The sequence below is a fragment of the Rhamphochromis sp. 'chilingali' genome (assembly GCF_963969265.1).
Source record: "Rhamphochromis sp. 'chilingali' genome assembly, chromosome: 6".
Classification (NCBI taxonomy): domain Eukaryota; kingdom Metazoa; phylum Chordata; class Actinopteri; order Cichliformes; family Cichlidae; genus Rhamphochromis; species Rhamphochromis sp. 'chilingali'.
In genome coordinates, this window is record NC_137933.1 from 15,928,171 (window position 1) to 15,954,005 (window position 25,835).

Here is a 25,835-nt window from a genome sequence, read left to right on the forward strand (position 1 = left end):
GTGCGAGTGAATCGTTTGCTCATACTTTCGTTTTCCTCATCTCTTAATGTCTTGCTGTTTTTGCTGTTTTTTTTCGTAGGCCTGTTATGTACACACACACACACAAACACACGCACAAACAAAACCACCATCGCACTGAGTAGGGAATAGGATATCTAGCTTTCTCCATGATTGTCGTGTTTTCTCTCTGTTACGAGAAAAGGAAGAAGTAGAGAGGATAGAAAATGAAGCCTGTTGTTTTGTCCTCCATATCCTCAATGTTGCCCCAAAGAAGAAGCCATTAGGAGTGTCTCCTTCTTATGCATTATAAATCCCTCTTATCCCTGTGTGCCATTACGCGTGCTCAGATTTTCTAGATAAGCGATTTTGGACTGAGCATCAAATGAAATGCTGAGAGGCAGACTGTTAGCTCTGAACTTTTGCTGTGCTTTGTGGGAAATCAAGCAAGCAGTTCGTCTTCATTTCACACACAGCGCCTTGTTCAGTGTGTGCGCGCTTTAGCTCAAACTTGTAGTGGAGTAAAGCAACTTGAATCACAATTAAAAGCAAAAACATTCTCATGCAGAACAGCAAGAACATGTCAAGTGTATATTGTGAGCAGATACCATCGGTATAAATATATGTTAATACCGATATAGAATCATCACAGACTGTGCGGGCATCGATTCATCGTCCTTTGCCTGTGTGCCAAAAACACTTACGAAAAAGAATCTTAGGAGCGCATGAAAAAGTTAAAGAAAAAAAAAAGAAATACATGGACTCCTGTTTATGTGTGTGTGCATGTGTCATTGATGAGGATATCACTTGGAGAATAAAAGCTGATCTGCGCTTGTAGCACTCTCTCCTTCTGGGATCAACTCACGGATGCAATTAACTTAAATCTGTCTGTGGAAATTTGATTGACTGCAACAAACAACAAATTAATCCCCCTTCGGCAGCATCCAAACATGAAAAAAGCAGGCGGTGCAGTTTGTCAGAGTGGAGGAAGGATTGAAACAGAATGAGAAAGAGGGCGAGGGAGCGGGGGGGGGGGAGAAAGGGGGGGGGGGGGGGGGGGTGAGGAAGAGCGAGTAGGTAATCCAAGGTATGTCTTTCCCGTGCCTCTTTCTCGATTCAAATTTTTAGATTTAATTATTCGCCTTCTGGAAGCCCGCATTAATATTGAAAAGGCATTTGCAGATGTCACTTTGTGTTGCCTAGAAAAGAAGGGGGTGTGCGGGGGGGAGGGGGGGCAAGAGAGGTGGGCACCCCAGGCATAAGCGAATGCTGTGGCTGGCCTTTCTGGGGGTTGCATTGCAGTCGTTTATCTTCGTATCCACTAGCTGACACTGGCAAGGCGGGCTCTACATATTCAGCATATTCTAATGCCATTCAAAAGGCAGATTTTGCTGTCTTGTGGCAGAGAAGGGCCTTGGCACCAACACAAAGGGCTATACTCTCATCCTGCCAGCTCTCCTGGTATGGCCACATACGCGCAAACAATTTGATTCACACTCATTTCATAGTCTTCTCCAGTGTTTTGTTTTGTTTTTTTTGTGCTATAAAGCACATGTAACTGGCCATACTAATAGACCATGTACTGCATTAGCTCTGAAAACACTCCTCTTCCGTGTCACTCTGCTTTACATTTCTGTGTGCATGTGTATAGTAGTTTGACATTTTCATCCGCACTGTGCACAACACTTTCCTTTTCTTCAGTCATCACTTTTTCTTCCTTTTTTTCTTTCTTTCTTTTTTTTGCATGTGTATTACCTGGCTTATGCAGAGGCATCAAGCAGACTTGCTCTCCTTTTCTGGAATAGAAATTGAATTTGCATGAAATATGCTCACACCAAATTGCATCTGACTCTGGGAGGAGGTAATACGTGGCAGTCGCCCCTGCCAGAAATGATTGTGCTCAGGAAAACGCTAGACGATGATGATGTTGATGAAGTATTCTTCTCTGCTGAAATTGAATGCCAAAAGGATAGAAGGAGGTTAGCTTTTTACACCGTATGCATGCTCCTCTTTCTCTCACCGGGACTATCCAGTCTTTGTTACCGTGTGACATATTCTGACAGTCATTTTAAACCAAAAAAAAAAAATTGCTATAAACAAGTGGCTCTATGCCAGAATAGGATTATGACAGCATGGTCTGTAATCTAAATGTGCATGTTTCATGGTATATGCGTGAGAGTCACATTGAAGTGCTGGTGTGTCAGGCTCAGAAACAGTACGGCTGCCGTTTAAATTTAGGTGCAACGAGCACTTTGTGAAAGCAAAACTTGAAGTTAATTCTTCCACACACTCAGAAGGCAGTTGTTCTGTATTTAATTCCTCTATAGTCAGGTGGATAAGAAGCGACATCTTCAAAAGCTGTTTAAATCTAGTTTTTACACTCTGTCGATTCCTACATCAAGAGCTCAGAGATGTAATTGAGAATAGTCTTCTCAGTCTGTGCAAATAAACATACACAGAGCTAACAGTAGGGCAGTAAGGTGTAATAAATAACTGTCAAACCAGCTGTGCAGTAATGTCAAAATTGAACTTTACGTAACACAAAGTATTAAATATGTACAAGTAGAAAAATTTAGTCCTAAGCATTTTTGTCACTTCAAAGCAAAATTTATTCTTCTGCGTGGAATTCATCTTTTAATCCTGTCGTATAGGAGTTGTTTGTCACTATCTCAAACTGAAACAACTGCTTTAAAAAGCTGTTTAATACTATCAGCTATCAGGAACAGAATAATACCCGTAACGAATTAGCAACTTGTCCTCTTAACAGCTGTTTACTTACTTTGTTTTATTTTAACATCTGAAGATCTGGCGGAAGTGCATCATTTCTCCTTTTACAGGACAGTTTCTGGTAAAGGGAACATGTCAATCTTTAACTTAAAATTAGATCAAATGGTGAAAACATTTCTGCACCTGTTGCTTTGTTTCACTGTGCCACTGAGCTCTTATCCACACCCTTTTGTAGTGTACTTTAAAACATTTGGACATGTCCTTCTTGGTTCGGATCTATCTTAGGCCGTCTGTTTGGAGCAGCAGGAGAGCAGCCCTTCATTGGCTCCACATTGTCAAGTGCCTTCCCTCTGGTCAACCACCCAGCATTTGGAGCCCTCTACACTGCCGGAGCAGGCAGGCCGGAGTTTGGAGGCCTGGGCTCTCTAGGCATGTCAGCTGCTCTGGCTGCCCATCCCCAACTAGGAGCCCTCTCTGGTAAGAGGATGACATTTGAATTGTGGGTAGCAGTTGGTTAAGGGGACTATACCTTTAATCTTCTCCTCTCGTCTCCTCTCCTCTACTTTCTGACCCGACAGAGTGGTGGCGAGCTGCCGAAGCCCATGGACGGGGAGCTGCTGCCTTTCTCCCCTCTTTCATCGGCTTTCCCCCATTCTTCGCCCCTCACATTCAGTCCAATCACAGCGCCAGTCCTGTTCCGATCAGGATGCCCGGCAAGAATAGCCATGCTGCACCTAAAGGTACAGCGCTGTCCTGGGAGCTTATTTTCATTGCTCAGTCTTCCCCCTAACCCTCCCATAATCACTATCTGTGCATCTTCCTCCACAACCTAAATCCACTTTGCCCTATGATGAGATTTCTCTTTTTCGAGCCAGATTTAATGACTTTCAGTCCTCACTTAGTGATTCTGTTAACCTCTATCTCCCCGCTCTTTCCCTCATGTTCGCTCTCGTAATCTCTGTTTCTGGCACTCTTTTAATTTCACAGTATCTTTTAATTTATCTTTTATTATGTAAACCACTCGTGTTGGGCTTGTGCCTCGCACAGCTCGCATGTTAGATGAGATACATGTATAAATCAATATTTTTATTAGCCTTATTTCAATCTGCTGTTAGTTCCACATATTCCATTATCGCTTGTTGGAAAGTTCTTAGGAGAGATGAAGCTGATTAGTAATACAGCAGAATTTGTGTTTCTAGGGGTGAATGGTGCAGTGAATGGAAGCGGGGCCTGCCCTCCTGTCACACAATCAGGGAGCTTTTCTGCGAGTCCAGCTCCTGTTCAGGCACCAACCAAGCCAACCAAAAATTCAGATCCTGCTAATAGCCAGCGTCGCAGCCCTCAGAACAATCCCACAGAGATGGTGGAAAAGACGACTCAGAAACCTAAAGAGAAGGTCAGTGCTGAGATCAAAATTACTCCTTAATTTGAAATAAGCCAGTTTGTGTTGCATAGTGAAGCTGATTTTTACAATGTTTTGTTTTTTTTCTCAATTCAGAAACCAAGGAAGAAGACAGCTGACACTTCTGTGGTGAGCAATAGTGAATCAGGCACATCATCAGACAGCTCAAGTGATGGGTCCCTCAGCAGTGATCTGGAAGACCTAGCAGAGGATGATGAAGACGATGATGACGATGACGAGGACGACGAAGAGGAGGACAAACACAGCGAACTGTCTGACACAGAGAAGCGGACAAAGAAGAAAACAAAGGTAAAGAGGAAAAGTTAAAATGAGTAAAAACATTAGGAAAGTGAAGGTGAAAAGAAGGAGGCCACTGCGCCCTCAGCTGCTCCACATGGTGCACTTGACTGCACTTGGTGCGCAGTGCTTTCATTCACTAAAATAGTGCCCACAATGTTGAATGAATTAAAATAAATTATCACATACCACAGAGAAAGCCTTTGTTCAAACAGTTCTTTATTTCATGCCCGCACCAGGTTTTGATACCCAGCACTGGAACTGCAAAGAATGACAGACCACTCTCTGGGGATGCCAACAGAAAGAAAGGCACCCAGGCCCAAAAGGTCCCCTCCAATCCCCCGACCCTTGTGCCCTTACCCTGCTCTGTCTCTCCTCCCGCCTTGTCCCAAACCTCACCGCTGGCTCTTCACAGCTCCAGGTCCCGGACAGAGGGACCACAGCAACACTTTAGTGTGATCCAGTCCACTGGCCTGGCTGCCAACTCAAAGCCCCTGGCACTCCTCACTCAACCCCGCAGGGAGTCGTCACCGTCTTCCTCCCCCATAGCTCTCACCACATCTCCAAAGGCACCGTCCAGCACCGCTTCGCCCAAACCTCCCAAGCTGCTGCCCTCCAACTCCCCTCCGCACCTTCCCCTCTCCCTCTGCTCCTCCCCTAAGCCTCTCTCAGTTCCCTCTCCACCCCGCTCGACTCTCCCGATGCCTACCTCCCCAAAACCTTTTGGTTTGACCTCATCTTTAACAAGCTCCCAGAAGTCCTCACTGAAGCCACCAAAGCACTCTGTCTCTGGCACCGCCAAATCCAACAAAAGGAAACTTTTGGAAGCTTCACTAGCGCAGATCAATGAGTTCAGGCTGCGACAGGTAAGCCTGCCTGATAACATCAGTTAAATAATGTCATTTACGCACACAGTATCCTGTGAGAAAAATATTGCTTCACACTCCGCTTTACTGATCAAAGTTACTAATAACAAATTGACAATAATGACATTATTCAGTGGAGCTGAGTACGCAGTCAGATCTGCAGTTCTGTTTATCTCTTTTCCCTCATCATTACCATACCATAACCAGCCTCTCTCTCTCTTTTTAAAAAAAAATCTGGTGGCTGTTTTCAAATTTTTTTTAAGACAGAATCCAAACAGCTTCCAGACGGCTACAGATCTGTTAGTGTAGCTGCGCAGTCAATTAAAAAGAAAATCATAACTGTTACAGTTTCTCTTACATACCAGTCTGGGATTTTATATCAAAGGGAAACAAGTGCCAAACAGCCTCATCAAAATTAACATGGCCTGGAGCTGAATCTCACAGCTGCAAATGGACATCAGTCAGCATCTTTGTTTTGTATAGTAGATGCATTACTTTTTTTCTTTTTCTCTTTTTACTTTTGCACTGGGATTGTCATAGAACAACAACTAAACATCTAAGCTATCTGGATACAAATGTGACAAATTAAAGGAAAACAAAAAAACGGGGATTGATTCTGTGCAGTAAGGGAATCTGTTCAGCCTCTTATGGTATGAAGGTTTTTGCTGGCACTGTGGTCCACTTGTCCTTCTAGAGGGCACGTCAAGGTCACTGTGAGTCAATACAAAGTTGCTGTGAGTGGTTATCTTTATCCTATCATTAAAACAAATTGAATAGGATGGCAATTCTCACTCGATGGGACAGAAGGCATCACCGAATGGTTTGAAGAGTATGAAAATGATGTGAAATTATATGCTGTGATCTTGACAGTCACTAGATCTCAATCGAAATGAATAACTCTAAGGATTTTGGGGCTGACATGTGCAAAACACCAAATAGTGGAATATCTTTTGGAATATATGTGAGTTTCTTTTAAGTAGACCCTAGCACAAAGTGTTTGCTTTATGGTAGCTTTATGCTAGTTTTTCCAATTATTTCGTGTTATTACCCAGAAGTTTCTTTTTTATCTTTTGTGCGAATGTCACGAGTTTCTCTTATGATGTGGCGAGAGGAAAAAATGCTTGCATCAAACTTTATTGTCATCGCTGCTACTGTGAATCATGATATTTGTACAAAGGGGTAATTGCCAGTTATACTGACCATCAGAAGTATTCAAAACATTTTTTATGCAGGAGTTTTACTGTTATCCTACAGTGTTATAGTAAAAGCACAGGAGACCTTTCAGTTTAAGTTAGCACGTATGTTGATAAAGATTTCCTTCCAGCTTTCATAGTGTGTTGGTTTATTTGATGATCACTTCCGCAGCCAGTAGTTTGCAGTGGATGCTGGCCAAGCATGCTTTATTAAGTTAAAATCTCCTCTTTTATGAACATTGACTTTTTAAAATTTTAAACTTTAAAATTTTTAAATCAGATTTTTCAGAATTTTCTGACTAATTTGCATTGGGTACGTTTAGCATACTCCTGTAGAGATGACACAGATAATGCCTTTAGTCTTGTTACTTTCCTGAGGCAACCATTGCTTGTGCACGGATTCCACTGTATTATTTATGGGTTTCCTGATTTCAGATGAAATGCTGTAAAAATTGACATTTGACATTTGTACTTTTCACTTCACAAATTCGATTTCTCCAGATGAAATATGAACGACAGCACCGTGATCAATAAGCTAAACTTATTGGGATCAGCGTATTCATTTCCCTTTTTGTTTTTACCAGTATAGAGAAGTTTACAGCAAGCCGAATTCCCCCTGTGGTTTTCAGCACTGTTACTGTATTTCATGGTCTGTGAAATTGATTTGTTTCACTTCATATCACATCCAGTTGAAAGTGCAACATTAAAGTCTAACCTGCCTTTGCTTAAACACCGATTGAGCCAAGCTGGTCCTCGCTATGAAAAAAATAAAAAATAAAAATAAAAAAAACAAGCCAAAACAAAAGGCAAACATGTCTAGCTGTATGGTGATAATGATGATGGAGCTTTTCAAATGTGCAGACAAGTAATTACAATTTTAGAGAGATACACAGTGTCTCTTTTCTGTAAACTTGGCCGAGAACAATGCCTTTGGTTATTGCATTTATGTTCTTTTTGTTTCCCTAAAAGAAGCTTAGACACAGTTAACTGTACCAGTGTTCAGCATTGTAGTTTTGTCACCTGCTCAAACAATCAGCAGTGATGTGAACTGACAGCTAAAGCAACTCTACTTTGTCCCATTTCTTTTCTGTTTTTTTCCCTAACCTTTCTTTGTTGTTCCCATTCTGTTTCCCTCTCTGTCCCTCCCTCTGACTCCATACCTCTCCTTGTTCTCTGCCTCTCTCCTCCTCCTCTGTTCCCAGACTCTCATGTCCCAAGGGCAGACGTTCCCAGCTGAGCTAAAGAAGCAGCAGCAGGGGCCAAACAAATCTCCCAAGAGGACATCTCTGTCTTCATCGCCATTGCCACTCGTCCCGCCTCCTCCACCCCAGAACAATCACTCCAACCTCTTCCTCTCAAGTGCCCTGCTGGGGCTCCCTGAACCCCATCACCCAAATGGAGTCATCCAAAGCACCACTCAGGACGCACCTTTGGCCCTCATCTCCAAACCTCGCAAAGACTCTGCCTCTCAAAGCAAGTCCCCTCAGCGTGACACTGATGCTGGGTCGATGCCTGTCAATCTGAGCACAGGGGCAAACAGGACCCAGGCAGCCGGCCAGGCTGGGCCTCCGTCACAGCCCTCCACTACCTCACCCCATGCTACAACAGGCCATGGATCCAGAAAGAACAAGACCGCCAAGGGGAAGGGACAGACACCAGGGCTAGGACAGGGACAGGGACAAGCAGACCCTTTAGCTGCCTGGAAGGGCTTCTCTCAGAACCATCTGGTGCAGTCTCTAGTAGATCTGTTTCGAGGAGGAGAGTCCGGGATTGGGATTCCTGGAGTTAGTATCCCTGGAGTTGGAATTCCTGGAGTGGGGATCCCTGGGACATGTAACCCCACAGCTGGGCTCCCAGCCAACAAGGAATCTGATGACTCAGGAGATGATGATGATGAGGAGGATGATGATCTTGAGGAGGAAGAGGATGAAGAGGACTCAGATGATAGTCTGTCAGGTTGGTACCTTCTACGGCAGTGAATGTAACTTTCATAATTAAAAAAAGGAGCTAAAGATAAAAATCAGGGCTGACAGCTAACCATTATATTAATTACGGATTACTCTTCTAATTATTTAGATTAGTCAGTAAGTTTAATACCAGTGCTGGAGAGGAAACCCAGGTCAAGCTGAAGTTACTATCATATAGGACAAAGAAAAGTGTTAAAATCTCACAGCTCAGAAGCTGTGATTCTTAAATAGTGTGCATTTTTGCTTGAACAAAAAAAATAACTTGTTTAATTTGTTTTGGCAGATGAACTAATCAAATAATTGGTTATGTCTGTGCAGTTAAGAAAATAAAAAAAACCCAGTCATTAAAAAAAGATATTAAATGCTAATCCACTTTGGTGAATTGATGCCTCTCTGTTTTTTAACTCCTCACCTCTCTTTGCACACTTGTGTCCAATTTCAGAGTCTGACACCAACTCGGACAGTGACATCTCTGGGAAGAAGGTGAAGGAGTTAAAGCTGCTGCCATCTGGATCATCTAAGAAGGAGATGACTCCCCACAGGCTAACCAAAGGCCCAGAACTACTGAACACCTCAACGAATCACACCACCACCAGCTGCTCACCACTCAACCTCCAGGTCATCAAGACTCCCACCATTGCCACCAGCTCCAGTGCCTTGGCCTATCACAGCTCTCCAGGCTCTTCCTCCTGCAGCCTAGCCTCTCCGTTAGGTAATGTATTCAAAATGCTGCATTGGGAAAAGTATTAATGCAAGAGGTGAAGGATGAGTTTTAGTAGGCTCTCTCTTGCTGGATCTTTTCAGTCTCACAAACAACACTGTAGTATGCTGCTGGAGTAAATTCTTTTTCCCAGAGGGAGTATATTCCCATCAGCCTCATATGAAGTGATTGTTACATTTAGGAAGGCAGGAAGAAAGCAGTTGGTTGTCTTAGCTTACCCAGAGCTCTGAGGTCCTGCAGGGCCATGCTCGAGAGCCTCGACAACTTGTTTGGTACAGCAACAAGGTTGATTTCTGCCTTTTTCAATGCAAAGAGATTACCCAGATCAGAGGAAATAGGATATAAGTGCAGCTTGCCAGAAATATTTCAAGCAGACATTTCCAGTCATCTACTCTAAGTGACATTTTCTCTTATGTGTGTTTTGTGCTCACACTTATGAATGTGTGTAAATATATATACCATAGACATGGTGTTAGTAAATTTCTTAAGTTAAGGAAATCTGAACTTAAACCATCTCTCCACAGGTTTAGGAAAGCGGAAGAGGGTGATGGATGAGAAGGAGTTGATGATACCTCTGGAGTTAGGGTACGTATAAGTGACAGATTTCAACAAACACACTCGGGTTACATTTTGCTTCAGCCACAGATGTACTCATTTTTTTGTTTTTGTTAAAATAGTGTTATTTATTCCGTCTCCCAAACCTAGGTGGCGGAGGGAAACTAGAATCAAATCGGTGGCTGGACGGCCGCAGGGCGAGGTGGCCTACTATGCCCCTTGTGGCAAGAAACTGAGGCAGTACCCAGATGTGATGAAGGTACCTGGGCCTCATGGCCTCACAGCACGCTTTGAATCCGTGATACAGATTCTTTTGGGCAAAAAGATGAGCAGTTTTGTTTGTAACAGCGACTACTGCGGGATGGTTTATGATTTATCACGGAAGGATTTTTTCCCCCCTCTAATAACAGCAAAACCGCTCATCCACATTGCTCAAAGAAATGCTTATGTATCAGGATTTGTTCTATATTATCTATGCTACTGCTCCAGCTGTCCCTCCAAACCCCCACCCCATGCCTCCACCCTCCCTGCTTTCTGTGACCATAATAGTGACAGATGATATTCTTAGATTCACTTCTTGTGCCACTTTTTTCACCTCTCCTTCTCCCTCCCCGCCGAATGATTAATGGTTAGTGTTGGGATGCACGACTTTGGCCCCATTTGTACAATTTAATATGACCTGCGGCCTTCTTTGTTTGTTTCATCAAAAGCACAAACACACAGATTGTCTGAACTGCCTTTTGAGTGTTGTCGTGCAAACACACGCGCACACACACACACAAAAAAGAAAAAAACTCCATGCAGTAACATCCACTCGCTGCTAGTCAGGCAGGCAGTAGGCAGTAAAAGCCTGGCGATGCCACAGATAAATAAGAAAGGGCCTGAATTGTGCACCCCAAGGTCAGAACCATTTTTCCCTCCTGAGAGCTGTTGCTCTTTTTTTTTTTTTTTTTTTTTTGTCCCCTGGCTTTTATAAAGATTAGCAGCACTGCACCGATGCACTGTAACCGTAGACTCCCTTCCATCTAGTGCCTCCCAGTTGCTTTTCAATGTCGCTAATTTTCACATTTTTCCTTTTTTTTCTGCCTAAACCAACGCCATTATTATTTTCTCTTCTGTAGTATCTATCCAGAAATGGAATAAGTGGCATCACGCGTGATAATTTTAGCTTCAGTGCAAAGATAAGGGTTGGTGACTTCTATGAAGCCAGAGAAGGACCCCAGGTGACTGCCTTTCATCTCTCTCTCTCTCTTTCCCTGATCCCTCTTCATCTTTTCATCTAGCGGCAGACAAAGCTTCATGCAGCAGTCACTGTCAGGGCATGAGTAGGAATCAGCCAAAGCCCTCAGTAGTCCTAGTTCATAGACCTCGCACTGTGCATGGAGAAATGTAATAATCAGCTGACATTACTTCCACAGGTGACCACTGATATACTCCATGTAATGTCAGTGTGTGACACAAAGAGATAAACTAGGAAATGGATGTGTGTTTCTAATTGGAAGCAGAATAGAGGAAGTGCTAATATAGAAATACAGCAGTGCTGAGGGGCAAGAGAAACAGAATTCTTATTTAATCTGCTATTTAGCCTGTGTTTTATTGTGAATCACTTAAAATGTAATGATATATCATTTTCAGTCTCTGCTGAATGCAGAGCCTAGCAACTAATGATTTAATTGTCCTTTAGTCACATGAACTGATTCATGCTGGCAAGTCATTCACTGTTGCATCTCTCCACATCCCTCCCAATCTCTCTTTCTCTACTTTATTTTCTGTCCCTTTTTCCAGGGTTTACAGTGGAGCCTGTTGAAGGAGGAGGAGGTCATACCTCGTATTTTGGCAATGGAAGGCCGAAGGGGTCGTCCCCCAAATTCGGAGCGCCAGTTAGCAGGCGAAGGTGCCAAAGGTAACCGACGAAGGAAGGGACGACCCCCTAATGTAGGCGATCCACTGGCGCCTGAGGGCCCTAGTCCCAGTCAGGTCAAACTTCTGCGCAAACTAGAGGCTCAAGGTTAGCAGAGGAAATGAGCCCTGAAATATGTTTGTCATAAGTGTGTGTGCCATTCATCAACCAGCTATTATTCGGGTAGCTAACGACAGCGAAGGGGTCACAGTTTCAAATATTTTTTTTTTAGCACAAGGACAAGTTTTTTCTGTCTTCTGTTTTTTTGTCAGGCTTTTTTGTTTGAGCCACCTACTTTATCTGAATAATACTAACAACAATTACTTGTCAAGATGAATCACCATTGTTAACATGTCTTGTTTTTGTGCCTTTGTGTTGCTTAGCAAAGCCCTGCAAACCTGATTTTTCAGCCCTACCTATGTAAAAAATATTTGACATGTATTGCAGTATTTTAAAAATGCTAACGGATAAATATATCACTCTAAGTTTATTGTTGCAATTGCTAAACTTTATAAATGAAACCTTAGGAACGATCCCAGTTATTTATATGTCCAGTACAACTACAGAGGTTTCTCACCGGCACCGCTTTTGTTTCCACTTTGCAGAAATAGCCCGTCAGGCGGCACAGATGAAACTGATGAGAAAACTGGAAAAGCAGGCGCTGGCACGTGCAGCCAAAGAAGCTCGGAAACAGCAAGGTAAGCGAGTACAGGGCTGTAAACATGCTGGCGGAGGTTATTTAATTGGTCAGTCGGTCACTTCAGACTACTTTGATCTAAATCAACAGAGTATAAAGCCCAGCAAGAACTCATATTGCTTGTATAGCCTTTGTTTGCATGTAGGTTCAAAACTGTTTTCATCATTTTTTAAGCTTTAATCTTCTTTCTCCTCTAATCTTTATTGCATCCAATCTCAAGACTGTTTGCTTAGCTCTCGCTTAAATTCAGAGATGTAGCTAGACATGTTATACATTCAGAAATGTATAATGCACCAGAACATTTAAACAGTGGAAAACAATTTTGATCCCAATCCCGAAGATCACTTAGATTTTTTTAATTTAAGTTTTCCAACTAGACAGCTCAAATCCATCGAGTAAATGTGCTGACACGAGTGACCCAAACATGAATACCAGCCACTTGTGACTTAACTGTGGATGTACCCTGTAGCTGCTGTGTATCTGTGTGGGGCCAGTTGTTAATGAATTTGTCCCTCAAGGATCCATGTTAGGCCCGCTGATATTTACCTTGTACATAATGTCATAATATCTGACAGATGCAGTCCAGTATTGTAAATGCTTAGAAATCCGCTGAGGCAGCTTGTTTTCCTTCATGTGTATGTATCTGTCTGCAAGTTCAAAGGTAATTCTGAATACTGATTAGCTAGGTTGGGGCGATGATTGCTGATCTCTCATGGATCAGAATGTCTTGGGCGATCTGGGCACTAGCTGGGCTCCAGTTTGTCTCTTGACAACAGTAATAAACAATAAATCCCCCAAACTGTCTATATTGGATTGTGGAGATCTCCTTAAAAGCATTAAACAAAGCCAATCACAGTGCCATTCAGTTTGTTAAACAAGACAGCATTTTCATCCACCTTACTGCTGTGAGTTTGATGAAAAAGTTGGATGGTCATTACTGGCGTGAAGAGAGCATCGGCTGCTGGGATATTTAACACCCTTAGTTCCCTTCAGTGCTAATAACCACAACAACAGACCGAAGAAGGCTCGTACAAGGAGCCAGGGCCAAGTTTTAATGTTTACAGACAGCAAGCAAATAAATGAAAGCGGAAAATAACTTTTCAAACTGGAATGAGCTGTAGCTGTAGCTCCTTCCAGGAGCTCTGAGAGGTTTTTTTGTAACTCTTTCAGTCGGTGTGGCCATGTGTCTGTATGAGTTGTTTTGAGTTAAGCGATTCATGATGAATTGAGCTATCATCTGTAATTATCAGACCTGACCTACAAAAGTGATCATGAGGTCGCTGAGATTTCCTGCATAAGCGAAGCATGAATGTTCACAAATTAACCAAAAATAAGCACAAATGTCAGCGTCCAGAAAATTAGGATTGAGACATGATAGTGAGAGACCTGCTGTACCCTAAAGCCATAGATGTAAAGTGTTGTTTAGATTCTAAATAAAATGTGCCATTTTAGCGAGGTCGTCTATGCATGTCGATTGTTTTCGAGTCACGGCCTTATTTTTACAGTACTCTGTTTTAATTTAGTCCCTGAATTTCTCCGTGCCTTGCTAAAAAAATACATTGTGATTTCAGCGAGACCTCTTAAATAAATAAAGCGGAACAACTCCGAGTCTCTCAGATATGAATACAGTTGGAAGCCCGTGTTTTTATAGGTCACTTTTCTAGACACTGATGTAACACTGATTTGACTCTTGTAGCTATCATGGCAGCGGAGGAGAGAAGGAAGCAGAAAGAGCAGATCAAGATTCTCAAGCAGCAGGTGGGTCTTCTTTGTGGGTGTGCTGACTGCATTTTTCCCGTCTTTTCCTTATCTAAGTGTCCTGACACACACACTCCCTGTGAGCACTGCGGGAAATGTTGAATTGTTATTTTTTGATCCTTTAAAGCTTACTTTTCAATTACCATTATTACTTGTAGTGCTAAACTTGTTGTTGTGACTTTCTGCCCGGCCCAATTGGAATAGAGTGGTTGGAAAGTGATTTTATCTGGGGATGTCTAAAATATTAAGAGATTATGTTTTTCTTTTTTTACAGGAAAAGATCAAGCGTATTCAGCAAATTCGGATGGAGAAGGAACTCAGAGCGCAGCAAATTTTGGAGGTACAGAATCTGATCCAGCAGCACCTCTGATTAAGCAGAACATTCCTGGATAGCTACAGCCCCTCAGTCTATAGTGTTTTAATCTTCCTAAAGCTCATTACTGAACAGCAGCATGCATTGGAGGGAGTTGCGTCTTCTTAGGCATAATTCCACATGGAACTAATGCTAAATTGGTCTTGGTTGACGGCTGTTGAATATTAAAATGGCTGTTGCTGCCTCTTCAGACCTTATTTAAATTGGACAGAAAAGTCTTTTTTTTTTTCATCAGACAACAGTAACAGTTTAGCATAAGTGGGTCGAGGGGGGGAAAAAAAGGTGCCGTTTTCTACACACAAACACACATCCAAGGATGCAGACACGTTCACACAAACACACACATATGCAGGGCCACACAATTATACTGTAGGAGCTTCAAAGTGTTTTAGCAGGACTAAATCAATTTTGAGTTGACACGGTTGGCAAGCCACTCTTAACAGGAGGCTTCAACATTTTCACAATTACGTGTTAAAGAGATACATTATTCATTTGCTGTGTTTTACAAATTTGACTGGCATTCAGGAGCATGAAATCTTTGCTCAAACCAGAAAACTGCAAACAATCAGTTAAAGTGCTGCAGAGCTCAAGTCTGATTGGACTTGATGTGCCTGAATGATATACATCTCCGTGATTCTTGACTTTAATCTTTATTCAAAGGCCAAACGGAAAAAGAAGGAAGAAGCCGCCAACGCCAAAATACTGGAGGCTGAAAAGCGTATAAAGGTATGCTTACAAATGAAACTCTTGGAAAAAATATGGAAAACTGTGATATACCTTTATTTATTTATTCATTTGTCTTCAAAAATCCTGTTCATTGAATTGTATAATTCATTTACCGTGTTGTGGGGCTTTTCCATCAGCCTGTATTTGTACTTTTCACGATATTAATACAATGGAAGCATATTGATTTTTCTCTCATCTTCTCATTCTCGCCTTCAAGGAGAAAGAGTTGAGGAGACAGCAAGCGGAGATGCTCAAACAACAGGTAGGCACTCTAAACAACTTACTGAGCCTCTTGAACCTCATAGTTACTGCTGAATAAAACCATTTACCTCAGACTTGAATAAAAATTTGAAGGTGCGTGTGCGTGTGGATGTGTTTATACTTTGTGAATTTAAATATAGGCATGCGTGAGTGTGTGTACGTGAGTATTTCTCTGTTTAAAACGCCTTGCTTATTGGTATTGGATATTACTTCTGTTCCATAATATTTTGCCAACTCTCTCTGCCAGGAGTTGGAGAGGCATAGACTAGATATGGTATGGGTATGTTTATTTTTGTACATCTAACACCTGCATCGTGTAACTGGTTGTGTTATGGTTGTCATAGCAATGCATTAAGTGTAGCACTGGCTGCTGTCATACTACATTCTTCTGCATGGCTTTCCAGCAAAACCAACAAAAGAGAGAAAGAGTCAGTATGCTGCCTCCATCTGCTCGTCCTGAGGGACAACTGACCCTGTCACGGTGGCCAGGCAGCTTCTTTCCCCCTCCCCCCATCCTCCCCTTCTACTCAGAATGCATTGCAAAGACTGCTAGCCAATCCACACTCACTGTCTCAAAGTGCGCTCGAGGAGTTTCCATCCATCACATACATTGTCTAACTGTTGTATTGGAGTAGCCTGTGTTACCCGTGAGTGCTTGACGATTTCGGCTCAGACGTTGAGCTTGTGTCTGTTCGTCCGTGCATCTGTTCTGCAGTCCACAGAGTGCTGGACTTTAACCTGCCCCATCCCGGCCTCTCTGTCATTCACTGTTCCTATACTCTGCACAATGAATGAAAACAGCTACTGAGAGTCATTTCGTCTTCATGGTGGAGACACTTACAGGCAGATTTCCCACCAGTTTGGTGCGGGCACCTTGGAATAAAAAAAAAAAAGACCTTTGGGGGGGAAAAAACAGAACAAGAATACAATCATCTTCACCATGGGGACTGTATGGTTCTATGTAGCTTTTTATTTTAGCCTGGCTCTCCTGCTTGTAGCCCTTCTTACTCATACACACTCACACACACAGTCGCAGCTGAATCTAAAGGTTCGCCTTCCTGTCGTGGACCAGGCCGATTACTGCATCAACCTCACGTGCACTACAGTGTTTGAAATTAGGAAGCGCGTTTAATCCCATGTGTTTAAAGTTGTCTCGTGTGGCCGTATCGCACTTGATTTATTGCAGTTTATTATCATAAAAGCCTTTAACGTCTTCGTTGTTTTTGATGAATTGGAAGAAGCTGAATGCCACAGGCTTTCTGTCGTTTTTCAAGTTTTCCATTTGTAGATAAATCAAACAAATAAGCACAAAGAAATATTGCGGCAGAGTGCTTGGCATCTAGCCTGTTTTGTTTATCACAATGACAAAACAGTCCTCACAAAACAGCCCATTTTAGTCAGCGAGAACTGGAAATGTCCTTGGCAAGCCCTAATAGTGGCAATTGTGTCTTTCTGGTGGATCACAGAGGGAATGACAGCCTGATATGGAGGAGCGGGAAACCTTAAGAGATCAAATAAAATGATAGTCAGTCACCAGTGATTCCTGTGCCCTTTGGCAGTAGACTGTGTATCATGCACCAAAGAACAACACAGACGTCTCATCCTCAGCAGTCACATACTGTGCTAACACTTAAGCTGCCAAAACCACTGAAGTGAAACTGCTCAGTTTGTAGTTACACCTCACAATCCATTCCTCTTTATAACCCCCTACTAAATATTACAGGTGTGATGTGTCCCCCCCAAAAAAGGCGATATCATTGATTCATGTAGCAGAATTGATTGTTTTTATCATAACTCTAATGACATGTGGCATGTCAGATGACTTCCGGCAACTAGTGTTTTGTTGCTTTTGTTGTGTCAGCTCTAGTTTAGAGGCGCCGTCACCGATTCCAGCTGCTTCTCTTTTTGAGCCTGTCATCACATCTATTTTGTACCGCATCTATGTGTTGCTTTTTGGTTGTCATTGTACTACTGTACTCTTCACTTATGCTTCCACCATACATGTGAAAGTGTATACATGTGAAGCATTGTTCTGTGTTTGTTCAAGTATGGTGCCTCTACTGAATTTAGTGCATCACAGTTTTACATTAATGCACAATTATACTAAGGCTGGCCTTGACTACTGTATGTACAACGTGTGCTTGTTAATGTTTGCCTGTTTTTTGTTTTTTTTTGCCCCTTTAGGAGAGGGAAAGGAGGAGGCAACATGTAATGCTGATGAAGGCTGTTGAGGCTCGCAAGAAAGCAGAGGTAGCCCATATGCACGCAAATAAATGCAGAAACACACACGGGCGCACAGTCCACTCCATAAAAAGAGCCTAAGTCATTATTCCCTCGATGGATTCCTGCTTCCTCTCCTTTATGTGCGCTCTTTCCCTTCATTCATTTTTTTTTCTGCACACTTACCAAGTCAAAAGATTCTGGCCCTCAAGCACTTTTCCTTTGAATGCACAGCAGCATTAGGCTGAATTCTAACACAGCTCAGCAAAGTCAAGTAAACCTTCTTGTCTGTTTTCTCACACACACACACACACACATTTTTCTTTCCTAATGCTCCCTTGAATTTTGGACTCTCTAGGAGCGTGAACGCTTGCGGCAGGAGAAAAGGGATGAGAAGCGTCTGAACAAAGAGCGTAAACTGGAGCAACGGAGGCTGGAGCTGGAGATAGCGAGGGAACTGAAGAAACCAAATGAAGATATGTGTCTGTCTGATCATAAGGTATCTTATTATTATTATTATAATTATTATCATCATCATCATTATTATTATTATTATTATTATTATTATTATTATTATTATTATTATTATTGAGTGGACTGTTTTTCCTGAGACCACGTTACTGAATATTTTTATGTGGAAATGTGCGCCCTCAAGTGGTTAAAATAACATACTGCAAAATACACAAACTAAGCTGTCACTACTATTTTGAGAACATACACATAACATGTGACACACATGTTTTTCTTAGCTTCACTAATCGATCCTAATATGAGCAAAAAGAGTCATAATTTTACTGATATTGCTGCATCCAGGCTCTCCCTGAGTTCTCCAGGATTCCCGGACTCATCCTACCAGGACGTGCCGTGTCGGACTGCCTGATGCTTATGCAGTTCTTGCGAGGCTTTGGAAAGGTTTTGGGACTCGATGTGAACACGGATGTGCCCACGCTGGGAATGCTACAGGAGGGCTTGCTTAATGTGGGGGACAGCATGGGCCAAGTTCAAGACCTTCTGGTCAAACTGCTTTCTCTGGCAGTCTGTGATCCTGGTTTGCCACCTGGACAAAAGGTGAGCTGCGTTTTGAACTGACTGATTCTGCTTTAGGACTGTAGCTGAGACATAATCAAGTTAGTAAATATGATCCATAAGATACAAAACATTAACAATGCCACCATATGTAGCTTTATCATATACATTTAGGACTAACTTTAGGATTATAAAGATCTTGCACAAAGTCATTTAGAATGACTTCAAAATCAGTGTTTTTACACTTGACTTGACATTATTTTAATGCTGATGCCTCCATGCCTTTACTAGCAATGTGATATTTTTGTTTTTAGGTTAAAGGCTTGGGTACATTTTCATCTATTTAAAAAAAAAAATATATATATATATATAATTTATTTGCTATCATCAACTTCCCTATCCTTAGACAAAAACCATGCTGGGGGACCACCTGACTAACGTTGGCATCAACAGAGATAATGTCTCCGAGGTGCTGCAGATGTACATGGGAGCCCATTGTGGAAATACAGATCTGGCTCCTTTGGCTCTCAGTTTGAAGACAAAGGCCTTTCAGGCTCACACGCCTGCTCAGAAGGCCTCAATTTTGGGGTTCTTGGCTAATGAGCTGGCCTGCAGCAAAGCTGTCATCAGGTAGGTAACTGACCACTTTGAGTACTTCACAGTACTGTGCAAAAGTCTTGCACAATACTGTGGAAATACTCCATATTTCACTTCCAAGGAGCCAAGCTTTCTTTTATTTATTTATTTGAGTAGTCTTGAGCAATAATTCTCCAGGGTTTCTAAAAGACTAGCAGCTTATTTTTAGTTAAATGACAAAGGTAACACGCCTTTAATGACATAAAATAGTATTTTTTGCATCAACAAGGTGATCCCCAAACAAACTATCTAAAGAAAATGAACAGTATCTGAAAGTCATATCCTCAAGGAATAGGACCTGAGGGGTGTATCTGGCCTTTCAGTTGATCCATCTATTGTTCACTGAAGCCTCATCAAAAAAGGTCTCAGTGGAAGAGTGGCTGTCAAGAAGCCATTTTTAAGAAAGAGGAATCGGGATAAAATGCTATGGTCTGCCAAATTACACAAGAACTAGACTGAAAATCAGTGTCAACGGGTTTGATGAAGTGATGGTGTTGGTGGGGCCCTTCCCAAAATTGGTGGAATTATGAACACGGAAAAGTATGGTAAGATTTTCATCCATCATGCAGTATCATCAGGAAAGGATGTGATGGGCAGCAGCATAATCTTTGATGACAGTGACACCAAATACACCAGCAATGCAGTAAAAGCATACTTCGAAAAACACACAGTCATGGATTGGCCTCCACAGAGCCTGGATCTCAACATTAGTCATTATTGAACAGAGAACAGAACAAAAGGCAACCAACATCCAAAGATTAACTTTGAATGTGTTACAAGAAGCCTGGAGAACTATTCCTAAAGACAACTTAAAGAAATGACAAGAAATCTGCCAAAGAGAGTTCACGCTGTGTTAAAGAATGAATAAACGTGGTCATTCATTAGAATTGTTGTTGCCTCATACACCGTTTTTCTATGTATGTTTGCACATGTTTCAATAGAATAAAAGAAAGAAGACTTTTGCACATTACCATATGTCAGTGTAGGATGTGTCTCTTCCTCTGAGACAAAATTAAAAATCTAACAGTCCTTTTCACCAACCACACACTGGAAAAAATTAGTTAATGCGGTATATGTGGTTTTATTTTGTTTAACGCTGAAATTATATCTGAGCCAGTGATGTTATTTTTTTATTGATACGGTGGAGAACAATTAATAAAGCTGCAGCAGGGAGCAGTAATTTGCAGTCCTTTTTATTGTAGGGAAATAATAAAAGTATTAATTTGTGCTCTGGGATACCAGCTGTTATATTAAGCTTTTTTTTGAGCTGTGAATGGTAGCCAGCCCCCATGAACTTTTACTCATTATATTTATTAGTTTCCGAGATTACCTAAAACAATGGATGTACACTGCCACAGCTATAATTAACAGAATTGTGTTTCCTCGTGCAGTGAGATTGACAAGAACCTGGATCAGATGGCAAATATGAGGAAAGACAAGATTATTATGGAGGGAAAACTGAAGAAGTAAGATTTCTTAACCCTAAAAATAATGTTTTTGTTCTCCATACTAGGTCAGACTAAACTCCTGTGTCCTTATACAGGTTGAGAACCATTTATGCCAAACGAACTGGAAAGAGGGAAGCCAGCATGGGTGTGGAAGAGAACCAGTCTGTTGGCACTCCATCCTCGGCCACCAAACGCAAGAGGAAACTGGGTGGAGACAGCGAAGATGACGACGACGACGACGATGACAGTGACGACCAACCGGAGGAAGAGGAGGAAGAGGAGGAGGAAGAACTAAAGAAGGTTAGAAAAGTGGAGACATATGATGAGGTAAGGTGATAGAGCCAGCTTCATTAAAAGAAGCTAAATGTTTGTGCAGTTGCTCAAAGACATTTCCTGTATTTGTTTGTTCCTTCTATCAGGATGAAGTTGACCATGCTACTAGTGTCGAGGAACTGGAGAAGCAAATAGAAAAAATGGCCAAGGTATGTCTTTCTTGAACACGTTTAAATGCTTTAAAGTGCATGAAAATCAGTGTTTGATTGATCCAGTTAATGTGGGATATACTCGAATATACAAAGTGAGATTAAAGAAAAATCTCCTGCTGCAATAGAAGTAATACGTCAGACACCTGCAATGCTAGACTTTGGAATTCAAGCTGCAAAATGTGTCGAAAACTACAATGTGATTTGTACGTTGTGTGGATATTTGTGTTGCCATAGGTCTGTTTACTAATGAAGGCACTAATTAGTTTGATAAATTACCTCATTAGCATCTTATGTGATGCTTCATATGTCGCACAGAAAAAAACAAAAACCGGTAGGGCAGATTTCTTCTGTTTTTGAAGGTCTGTAATTTCCATGTATGTTTTGTACAATTGCAGCAACATCATCAGACCAGAAGAAAGCTGTATGAGATATCCCATTCCCTACGCTCTATGATGTATGGACAGGATCGGTACCGCCGCCGATACTGGGTACTGCCCCACTGTGGAGGGGTCTTCATTGAAGCCATGGAGAGTGGAGAAGGTTGTTGCAGTACACCGCCCACTTTTTTTTTTCTGAATACGTATACGCTTCACTTTGCTTATCTGAGAGAATATTTGGAAAATGAATGTGTAATGGTAACATGCTCGGCAAGAAGACAAAGAAAGACCTTTTATAATTCGTGTAGCTGCATGTTCAGCTGTTTTGTTGCCGAGTGAAATACGCAGATAGCATCTGTCAACACTAATAACACAGCTCTGTCTGTCTTCCGAAAGCAAGCGAATTAGTGTAATGTCCAATAATCAGGATCCAGTTTCAGTGTTACAGTAGTTCACTTTCTAACTGGAGTACGTTTTTCTCCTTTTTTCTGCAGCTCCAGAGGAACTGGAGGAGGAGCGACAGAGGAGGAGGAGAGCAGCAGAGGAGGTCAAGGTCAAAGAAGAACCTCAAGAGATTGAGTTGCAGAAGGAGAAACCCACCAACCTCGATGGGCAGAGCACTCGAACACAGGACTTGGAGCAACAGAAAGAGGAGGAGAAGAAACACGAGGGGAAGAAAAACTCCCCGACCCTCTTCTACCAGCAACCAGGCTGTGTAACCAAGCTGTGCGCTCTCAGAGAAGTCAGCAAGGACATTGGTAAAGAATCTGTGAAGGCAGAAGACAAGGAGAGTCCCCATGTGAGACAGAATGGCAGTACCCTAGGCACTCCTGTTACAACCACTATGTCAGCGTCCTCCCCCACTCACAATACCCTCGAGCCTGCAACAGCGGCAGCAACAGCTCCCTCCATGGTGACTGCTAACGACACAACAAACATCCCTCACCTGGCTTCATCCTCTTTATCTGCCCCGTGCCTGCCAGCTGCACGTGAAAGCCCAGGGAACACTCCTCCAACCTCATCCCCGGCTCCATCGCCACACCTTTCATTCCAAGCAAACGACCAGCTGCTCAGAGTGCTAACAGAAAGGAGCGGGCACTGGTTCAGTCTGCTCCCTCGCAACCCTTGTGACCTCTCCTCCCTCACCACAACACCACCAGGACCGCCCCGTGTGTCTCCTCAGGCATCCTCCACCCCAGCCAGACCCAAATCCCCACCTCCATCCCCTGCTCTCCCTCTCACCCCTTCTGCTGCCTCAGCCTCTGCCAGCCCACACCACCCAACTGGCATCCTCAGCTACCCACTATCCACCCTGCAGGTGAGAATCCTGGCTGGTAAACATGTTGCTATTATATTTCCTTTTGTGCACTACCACCTTCCTCACCCCTCTATTGTCCCTCTTTTCTCCACAGGTTAAGTCAGGTGTCTCTTTGCTAGGAGTTTCTTTCGCAAGCTGGCCCAGTGGAATGATAAGTCCCGGCCTGCCTTTGTGCAGCAGCCCTAGCCCCATGCCAAGTCACTCTGTAGAGGGCAACACAGCAGCAAGTGTCTCCAGTAAAAGTGAATCGCCTTTACCTCGCATTGAGAAAACTTGCTCTATGCCCTCTCCCGCCTTGGAGATGCCCAAATCCCTCGACCACGCCACGCCACGACCCATCCCAGAAGGTGAGCAACACTCGATGTATTATTTTGTATATATATAATGAGATCAGCCAATGCTATCCTTACTTAAGCCCAGTTTGATTTGACTGTAACATGTCTTAACTGAACAAAACATCTTCTTTCTTTCACACCCATGTGCTCAGAGATGCTGACAGGTTGGTGGCGGGTGTCTGACATCGAAGAGCTCAGGGCTCTTGTCAATGCTCTCCACAGCCGAGGAATCAGAGAGAAGGCCCTCCAGAGACAAATGCAGAAATACATGGAGATCATCCCCCAGGTCTGCACCAAACACAGAGACGGTAAGTCTGGAAACAGCTCCTCTGAGCACATAATGATGTGCCTCAGATTCATTCATGCTTAGAAGCGTTTCCTTATAATCCCACAAAAAATTGCTAATACTGTATCAGTGAGGTTTATTGAAGTTTATATGAACAACTGTCTTTCACTGCCTAACCCATGTGTCTGCTGTGTAATTTATCTAGTGGCCATGATTGAGCTCCATGAGTTGGAGGAGAGCCAGGTCAGTGTGGAGTCGGTGCGGGGCTGGTGTGTTGAGGAGCAAGCAATGGAAATGGACATCGCTATACTGCAGCAGGTTGAGGAACTGGAGAGGAAGGTCACCGCAGCCAGCCTGCAGGTTAAGGTGAAATAGTAACACACTAGCACAAATATTTCTACATATTTTGTTTGTGAAATTTATGTTTTTTTTAGAGGCCAATAAACTCAACAGCTCATTTCCTCTCACAGGGCTGGACGTACCCGGACCCTCAGTCTGAGCGTGAGGACCTGGTGTACTACGAGCACAAGCCCCTGACCAAATCCACGGCCTCGGCGACAAACACGGGAGACAAGGAATCCAAGGAGCATCTGGAGGAGCGGGGAGAGAAGGGCGGGGTGATGCGTCACCCGGACAACCCGCTGGACATTGCAGTGACACGTCTGGCTGATCTGGAGCGCAACATCGAGAGAAGGTACCTGAGGAGCCCCTTAGGTACCACCATTCAGATCAGGCTGGATAATGTGGGTACGGTCACTGTCCCTGCCCCCGCCCCATCTACTAGTGCTGACAGGGAAGGGTAGGTCATTTCTCCAACCAGCTCCCCACTCTCCCACTAAGACCCTTTCCTCTCTCTATGTGTGCTTTTTTTGTTTCCCATATTACTCAAAGGGTGAGGGTCTTTGCTGATTTCACAGCAGATTTTTGTGGTTGCCTGTTGCTTTTTTTTTTTTTTTTTTTTTTTTTTCCTTTTTGTCTTGTGCAGCTTTTTGTGTGGGAGGGGCTCCACTCACTGCCATTTTTTCCCCCTAAAATCATCTGCATGGTGTTGTGCATCAGCAACCTCAGTTATAGGCTTACTTACAGCTCCTGCTATTCAGCATACACTTACCCTTCCTGCATGAGCGTCCCCCTTAACATGATAAAAAAAACGTGTGTACCTCTCCCCAGCACTCTATACTCCCAAAAACGTCATGCCTGTCTCTGCCCAGATGGAGCTTTTTACAGCATCTGGTTCAACTGACACAGTTTACTACAAACCCATTTTCATAAAAAGTTGTGTGGACTTTAAATAAAAACAAAATGCCGTGTTTTGAAACTCATTAAAAAGAATTTGTTTAGTTAAAAACGGAACATGTTAAATGTCGAGAAACTGATAAATTCACATTTTGAAACTTGTCTGTTTTCTTAATTTTTTTCTACACCTTTCCATTTTTGCTTGACATAAAGTTTAGCTTTGTTTCAGGCCCACCAAATGTTTTCAGCGGGTGACAGGTGTGGATTGTTGTAGCCAGGATCTTACTACAGATTGATTCTGAGCTGTGAAATAAGCAAACCGTTCCCTGAGAATGACACACTGCCAGCATTTGTTGCTCTAAATTGTGTGCATTTTCCCTAGCATTAATGGTGCCCATACCATAAGACGTTGGGTAGGTCTTACCCTCTTTAGCCTGCAGTCAGTGATTTCTGACTTTCAAATTAAGATTTGTCACACCAGAGACCAGTTTTGTACTTTGCCTCAGTCCATCTTGAATGACTTCTTAGAGACTCAGCCTCACATCAGCGCTCTTTTCACTACTGAACCTAACGACGCTTTACAGCGTCTCACACACAGTCTTTGTCCTGTCTCAACTTTTTTTAAAACATGTTGCTGGCATCAAATTCAAAAATGACCATAGAGCTTAAAATAAACAGTAAAATGCTGTGATCATGCCCCTGAACGTTATAAACACGAGCTTAAAATTATTTGCAAGTCACTGCATTTTGTTTTTATTCACATTTTACACAGCAGCCTTAGTTTTATTGGTTACGGGTTGTAGTTTGTGTGTAAATAACCCCACACGTTCCCATATGTGTATCTATTTTGATTCTCATAACCTTCCCTTAAATTCCCTCAGCAGCGAGGAGGAGGTGGCCCACGGTATGAAAGTGTGGAGGAAGGCCCTGAGCGAAGTGCGCAGCGCCGCCCAGCTGGCCATGTGTATCCAGCAACTGCAGAAGTCCATTGCCTGGGAGAGGTCGATAATGAAAGTGGTAAGAGAATA

The 25,835-nt window shown here is 42.7% G+C and overlaps 1 protein-coding gene across 14 annotated transcripts in view; it reads left to right on the forward strand.

Moving 5' to 3' along the window:
• Nucleotides 1-25,835, forward strand: part of LOC308397822 (bromodomain adjacent to zinc finger domain protein 2B-like) — a 70,702-nt gene that overhangs the window by 41,233 nt on the left and 3,634 nt on the right. The window contains exons 4-34 of one of the 14 annotated variants that reach the window (XM_080883977.1): nt 3,010-3,201; nt 3,303-3,464; nt 3,924-4,120; nt 4,223-4,435; nt 4,663-5,289; nt 7,685-8,438; nt 8,892-9,161; nt 9,695-9,755; nt 9,876-9,984; nt 10,847-10,948; nt 11,511-11,733; nt 12,231-12,323; nt 14,019-14,080; nt 14,355-14,420; nt 15,114-15,179; nt 15,397-15,441; nt 15,688-15,714; nt 17,625-17,690; nt 18,019-18,159; nt 18,474-18,728; nt 19,093-19,316; nt 20,714-20,788; nt 20,866-21,097; nt 21,190-21,252; nt 21,651-21,795; nt 22,127-22,950; nt 23,045-23,297; nt 23,438-23,593; nt 23,777-23,937; nt 24,042-24,370; nt 25,689-25,824. In XM_080883977.1, the coding sequence (XP_080740103.1) occupies nt 3,010-3,201; nt 3,303-3,464; nt 3,924-4,120; nt 4,223-4,435; nt 4,663-5,289; nt 7,685-8,438; nt 8,892-9,161; nt 9,695-9,755; nt 9,876-9,984; nt 10,847-10,948; nt 11,511-11,733; nt 12,231-12,323; nt 14,019-14,080; nt 14,355-14,420; nt 15,114-15,179; nt 15,397-15,441; nt 15,688-15,714; nt 17,625-17,690; nt 18,019-18,159; nt 18,474-18,728; nt 19,093-19,316; nt 20,714-20,788; nt 20,866-21,097; nt 21,190-21,252; nt 21,651-21,795; nt 22,127-22,950; nt 23,045-23,297; nt 23,438-23,593; nt 23,777-23,937; nt 24,042-24,370; nt 25,689-25,824 (6,329 nt within the window). The remainder of the gene's footprint in view (nt 1-3,009; nt 3,202-3,302; nt 3,465-3,923; nt 4,121-4,222; nt 4,436-4,662; nt 5,290-7,684; nt 8,439-8,891; nt 9,162-9,694; nt 9,756-9,875; nt 9,985-10,846; nt 10,949-11,510; nt 11,734-12,230; nt 12,324-14,018; nt 14,081-14,354; nt 14,421-15,113; nt 15,180-15,396; nt 15,442-15,687; nt 15,715-17,624; nt 17,691-18,018; nt 18,160-18,473; nt 18,729-19,092; nt 19,317-20,713; nt 20,789-20,865; nt 21,098-21,189; nt 21,253-21,650; nt 21,796-22,126; nt 22,951-23,044; nt 23,298-23,437; nt 23,594-23,776; nt 23,938-24,041; nt 24,371-25,688; nt 25,825-25,835) is intronic. The other 13 variants (XM_080883987.1, XM_080883989.1, XM_080883985.1 and 10 more) reach the window with 13 other exon arrangements.